At 31.8% G+C, this 6,554-nt stretch overlaps 1 protein-coding gene across 1 annotated transcript; it reads left to right on the forward strand.

The window, feature by feature from the left end:
• Window positions 1-1,202: 1,202 nt before the first annotated feature.
• Window positions 1,203-6,262, forward strand: LOC102671771 (kynurenine/alpha-aminoadipate aminotransferase, mitochondrial-like). Its single transcript, XM_006624053.2, has 8 exons — window positions 1,203-1,592; window positions 1,735-1,922; window positions 2,643-2,813; window positions 3,343-3,603; window positions 4,390-4,569; window positions 5,345-5,471; window positions 5,761-5,969; window positions 6,087-6,262. Exons 1-8 carry the CDS (start codon window positions 1,499-1,501, stop codon window positions 6,165-6,167), a joined length of 1,311 nt encoding a protein of 436 aa, XP_006624116.1. The 5' UTR covers window positions 1,203-1,498; the 3' UTR covers window positions 6,168-6,262.
• The last annotated feature ends 292 nt before the right edge of the window (window positions 6,263-6,554 follow it).

Here is a 6,554-nt window from a genome sequence, read left to right on the forward strand (position 1 = left end):
ACGCGCGCGCACCCCCTTTGACGGAGGGAGGAGGGAAGATCGAGACGAGAGAACGAGAGAATTTTTCCTACTTTAGAAAGATAAAGTAGTCTCTCCCCCCGAAGCTGGAACAGTAATTTCGTAACGTTACCAATTAATCTCGTCACGTCCCGCTTTGGACGATGTAATCGTTAGACATATAGAAAAAAGGTTTATATGAAACCCCCGGTGTTTTGTTCGATTTTACTTACGGCGATATTGGATTTTATCCCGATATTGGAGTTTTAGTAACAAATGGCTAGTTCGATTTGATTAGTCTCTTTTTTGTCCTAGAGTAATATAGTTTCAGTCCAATTTTTTTTCCCCTTTCTCCCCTCCCCTCTTCCACGGTTCGATTGCAATCATGGTGTTACGAAGGGAGGGGGCAAGGATAATTGCACTTTTGGTATTGTTGATCCGCGTATTGGTAATTGCCTTGAGAACATTAACTGTTGCTGTTGATCCGGGAACCGGGTCAGTTTTACTGTCAGTTTTGCTGCCATCCGTTCACGCGTTTGATACACTGATCTTTTATTACGTCAGATACGTGAACAGATATATCACGATTCTTTCATCAGAAAATGTGAAAATTCTGAAACATATAAATCCTTATATGATTATGTAAATAAAAATTAGAAAACGATTAACGATAATATAAACTTACTTTTATTCTATTTATTCTACGTTACAATTTAATTTCCTTTCCTACCACCTTTTCGTTCGTCCTTGATTCAAAAGAAATTTTCATTATACGATCCTCTTCTATTCGATATGTGTTGTGATATCGATATTCGTAAAAAAAATTGTTTCCTCCATACCTGAAAATAGACACGCGTATCAATTTATAATTAACCACAAAAAAAAAGAAATACTATTTATAATATAATCTAAATCGACCAATAATGGAAAAAATTATGCAATAATATTACTAATTTGTTCATTTTGTTTGTCATTTTTGTTTATCAAATTCCATAAATTTCCTAATTTTTTTAAAATATTTTCGTTAACCTAAATGATAATTAATTATACTATTCCGATCTTAATAGTGGTGATGAATAGACAGCTATTAGTATCTAAATACAAGAACGGTGTGTTTCTTTTTGAATATGTTAATGCTTTCTGACGCAACCAAAGCTATCGCTAAATATAAAAGCTGGATAAACTGAAGCGCTTCTATCAGTGTTGTTAATATTACCGTTGCTGTTCCATGAAAAAGAATGTGTTGTTAAACGATTCATCTTTTTTTTTTTTTCAAATTCCCACTCAATCGTTCTCTGTCCTCTTGCCAGGGGTGTGTTTACGAAATATATCGAGATTTTTCGCGAAAAAAATCATATTTTTTTCCATAGTTTCCCTTTTACCGTTTTCTCTTCTGTTCCGTTCCGTTCTCGTCCGATTCGATATTTGAGCTCGCGTCACTGAAATTGGAAGGTAAAGGTGAAGAACGGGAAGTCACATTTGAAAGAAAGTGAACGTAAAGATGCATAATATCAAGGAAAAATTCGAGATCGATTATTCGTCCTTCAGGACCGAAGTCTCGAAACGTAGAAGATCGGCGACCACCAGAGAATTGAGTAAGGAGATTTTTTTTTTTCTCAAAAATTCTATTTGTCTTCTACAAACGATTGGAAAAAAATAAAAAAAAAAAAAAAAAAAAGAAAGAACAGGAAGATGATCTCCTCTGACTAAAGAAATGCTGTTTCGCGCGTGTTTCAGCGAAAATAGCGTATTCCGCGCCGAAGAACGTGGTCTCGTTGGCTGAGGGTATGCCGAACGAAGAAACCTTCCCATTCACGGAGATCTCCATCAAACTTAACGATGGATCGTCTTTCACCCTTGACGACCGAGAATTGGGCGCAGCTTTGCAATATATTCCCACTCAGGGTTATCCGCCGCTTCTTCAGGTAACCGAAAATTGGATTTCACCGGAGCAATTTGTCCCGCGAGTTGAAATTACACGATTACCGACGGGGAAAATTTTGATTATACGCGAATGATTCGTCGCGCAAATATTTCCCTCCCCCTTCCTCGTATAATTATAATTTATACACAAAGGATTTTCGCGGATATAAAAGAGAATGCAAGTTCGTTTAAGGAGGTTCGTTGAAATTTAATTGAAACGTAAATGAAAATGTTGGAAAATTTACATTAGACGTGCAAATTAATTCACGTGACTTTAGATTTATCTCTTTCTCATTTTAAATGGATATTTTTAAATTATAACAATTTTTAAGAAATCTCATCTATACAGTTCCCCTATATTCGTTTTGAGATTCACACTCGTAAAAGGGAAGTTAAGAGTGTTTAAATCGTTCTAAAATATCATACCGTTGTTATTGCGAAATTCGATCAAATCTACGCGACCAAGAACTCGAATAATACTCGAGATTAAATAATTATCTGTATAAATCATCGGATGTTTGTGTAAAAATTTAAAACGTCTAATAAAAATCTATAAAAAATGAATACGCAAAAAAAAAAGCAAAAAAATATTCGAAATATAATATATCGAATGTCTATTTAATACCTATTTAAACCGGTTCGTTCCCACTTTTTTCTCTGCTTTGAAATAATGCAATTGCCTTCAATATGTTTAACAACATTGAATATTAAATTGGTTTCAGACCCTGAGGGAGTTCCAGAAAAGGGCGCACGCACCTCCCTTATGGGAGAGCCGCGACATCATAATCGTCTCCGGATCTCAAGATGGATTAAGCAAAACTCTCGAGGCCATACTCGAACCTGGCGATCCACTCTTGGTGCACGAGCCTTTCTATCCAGGCGTGGACATTGTGGTTAGTAACAACCAACTCTTTTCTTTTATCCTCCATCACGATTATTTCATCCTTTACTCATTCATCCTTTTTTTTTCCGCATTCTAAATTTTCTGTTGATGTCCTTTCTGTCAAATAATCGTCGTAGAAAGTGAATGTATTTTATTCTATTTAATTAAAAGAATTTTCATTTTATTCATCTTCTAATTTTTCTAAGAAGTTTTCTTCGTAGAACATTTTTTTTTTTTTTGTTAAAAGATCCATTTTAAAAATTCTATAAAAAATATGTTGTCATCATCTATTATATTTTGATTGAATTATTCAATTGTTTTTTTTTTTCTTATCTTTTCTTATTTTGATTGATAAATCAACTTCGTGATAAATAATTCTCGATGCTGTGCAACTGTACGTAATAAATAACTAATGATTCTATATCATTGACAAATGATAAATAATAGATACAGTTTAAAATATATCCGTGGACAAGTTTACAATTTTATTTTTAGAGATTGGCAAAGTAGATTCGAAGAAAATCATTTTTCGATTTCAGGTCTCGCCGTATAAGATAGAGTTGATCCCGATCCCTCAGGATGAGCACGGTTTGATTCCAGATATTCTGAGGGAAACGTTGAGAAACAGAAAGCTGTCTGGAAAGAAAATGCCAAAAATAATGTACATAAATGCCACCGGAATGAATCCCACCGGTGCCGTTATTCCTTTGGAAAGACGAAAGGAGATCTATAGGATAGCTTGCGAGTACAACTTCTTGATCCTGGACGATGATCCTTACCACTTCTTGCATTTCGAGGAGGTGAATCAACATTTTTTATTCTTCTTATATCTTATTTTCTATTTCTTCATTTCCTATTTCTATCTCTTTACTATCTTTTCACTCGTTTATTTCCTATCTCACTTTTAAAAATATTTTTTGTGTCTTTTTTTAATAATAACTCGACAATGATACGTAGAAATGTCAAAATAATCATAAGATAGCGAGGAATGACATAATGCATGCGCTTGCAATGAGCAGTGTTCAAGATTTTTATCAATATCCATATATATCGATAGAAATTTAAATGACATCGTGAGATGTTAATACTAGAATAATAGAAATAATTATATTTTATAAATATGTATAATATGTATATATTTTACAATTATATATCTTTTATCGATATAATAATTATACTTATAAAAATAATTATAATTGCAAATTTTTGATTTAGTATTTACTATTTTTTCGCAAAGATATTTAAAAATATTTTAAACATTTTAAAAGGAGTGATATATACAATTTCATGAAAAAAAAAAAAAAATTATATTACGATGTTCATAAAATCTTCTAATTACCTTGACCGGTATAATTTCATAGAGCATTTCAATTTCACTCGGAATATTTGACGAAATAGTTAAAACCATAGAATCGTCGAATGAATATCAATCATCGTTCCGACCAATTACCCAAAATATCATTTAGTTTCTAAATTAATCATACCAAATGTTATTCCACGTTCGACTGGCTGAAATAACAGCGTGGACAATTTGCGCGCTGACCAATTTTTGATAGAATGTTGAGATCCATTGTCCGGATGCATAGGTGGAACCAAAATCGTTCTTATCCCTGGACACCGAAGGAAGGGTAATTAGGTTTGACTCCTTCTCTAAAGTGGTCAGTAGCGGTATCAGATTGGGGTTCATCACGGCGGCGGCTCCATTGATAGCCAGTATAGAGCTCCACTTGCAAAGCAGCCATCTACACGCTCCTACGTTATCCCAGGTTGGTAGAGTTGTTTTTCCATCCCTTTTAAGCTTCGATATTTTCCACTGTCGGTACAATACCCTTAAAATAATTCGAAGCGAGAAATATTCTCTTATAGAGAATAAGTTTCATCCTCCCAATTGTAATCTTATCGAAGCACGATAATATAATGAAATAGATATTATGAAATTGATGAAATTTGATTTATTAAATAAATTTTCAATTCCCGATGTTTAAGATCATGGTTCTCTAAATTTAATTTCAATTTATTGCAACGATTATTTGTAACGATTATTCGTAATATAAGGAAAGATATAATTAATTATGGCTCCTTATCTGAATTATCATCTTATAAATTTGCGACTGTTCTTATTCTTATTATTGCACGATCCTTTCCAAAATTTTTAAAATTTCGTTAAATGTTTAATTCCTCGTTGCTTGATCGTTTTTAACGATTCTGCGAGTAAATATCTTGAATTTATAGATCATTATTTAATTGTTGTAATTATTCAATAATGAAAAAAATAGATATTATTCTAATCGTCAATAAAATTCATGTCACTGTACGCTTGTGAAAATATAGATATATGTAGACGTAAATATTATTCATCCAACGTGATGAAATCGTGTGAGAAATATCGGGAACATTTTCACACACTTCACACAAGTAAAGTTATCAGTGATGGCGCGTGTCGGCTTTTATCACAAATATAAACATAGATTAACATAAATTATCGTCGGTTACGAATGTAAAAGAGAGGTTATTTCTTTATCTATTATCCACTGTTTCTAGGCGATACTGTACAGGCTGATGAAATTATGGGGATACGACGGGATGATAAACCATTTCAATTGGATAAGGCATTTCTATAAGAAACGGAGGGATATTATCGCTAGATTCGCTGAAAAACATTTGAATGGTTCGTATAAATTGTATACTTGTTTGTGCAAATAGTGGATAATCACTATCAAGCGGTGTAATGATTTCGTTGAAAAATATTTTCTTAACATTCGACTTGAATTGAATCATAAGAAATCGTATAATGATAAATAAATAACAAAAAAATTGATATATTAATTAATTTTATACTTCATACATTTAATTAATAATCTTCCTTTCCTCTCTTCTTCTTTCTTCTATTTTAAAAATAATAGTTATTTAATGTTTATGTTAAAAAAATAAAAAAAATATAGAAGCATATATTTTAGGTTTAGCAGATTTTACCATTCCAAATGGAGGTTTTTTCCTATGGATTAAAGTACGAGGTATTAAAGACACTTGGAAAATGCTTATGCAGCGAGGAATTACGGAAGGTGTGATAATGGCACCTGGTGCACCTTTCATGAAAGATTCTTCCAAACCCTGCAATGCCATCAGAGCTAGTTTTAGTAAAGCTTCTTACGAAGAAATGAATGTGGTAAATTTTAACGATTAAATTCAAACTTTTATTGTCAAATTAAATTTATCGAAACATTTGAGATCAATGGAAACTTACCTGTATTCGATACATTTAAAAAGTTTTTTTAATTTTCAGGCAATGGAGAGGTTGGCAAATTTAATCAGATCCGAGTTAAAAAATAATTCATTTATAAATGGAAACTCGTTCATCAATTAATACTTTTTGTGAAAAATTAATAATAAAAATATCATTATATTATAAAACTTTTATCGGTGGAGGGATGTTCAGTTGAATATCTTATGTAGGTATGGTATGTAGATATGGTATGTAGGTATGGTAGAAATTTTTGTACCGAATGATGAAAACTTACCAACTACTAATAACGTAGAAAAAACTATTGTGATTATTAAAAATTCTTTTAAAATATTTCGCATCTTATCTGCTAGAGGACTGTAAGATCAAACTTTTCGTTTAATATTTAATATTTAATATGCTTTAATATTTATGGTTTTGTGTATTAATTATATATTAATTTTTACGCCATTTGAAACGTTTCATTCAATCTATGATATTTTTATCTACTGATAATTAAAATAAAACAAT

Source organism: Apis dorsata, unplaced genomic scaffold (assembly GCF_000469605.1).
Source record: "Apis dorsata unplaced genomic scaffold, Apis dorsata 1.3 scaffold_988, whole genome shotgun sequence".
In the NCBI taxonomy this organism is placed as follows: Eukaryota; Metazoa; Arthropoda; class Insecta; order Hymenoptera; family Apidae; genus Apis; species Apis dorsata.

What these genes read in the sequence shown, in the direction of transcription:
- LOC102671771 (XM_006624053.2), top strand. Translation starts at nt 1,499, where the DNA reads ATGCATAATATCAAGGAAAAATTCGAGATCGATTATTCGTCCTTCAGG. An exon ending in ACTTCTTGCATTTCGAGGAG is followed by an intron (nt 3,604 to 4,389) that starts GTGAATCAACAT and finishes CCGGATGCATAG; the next exon opens with GTGGAACCAAAATCGTTCTT. An exon ending in CGCTGAAAAACATTTGAATG is followed by an intron (nt 5,472 to 5,760) that starts GTTCGTATAAAT and finishes CATATATTTTAG; the next exon opens with GTTTAGCAGATTTTACCATT.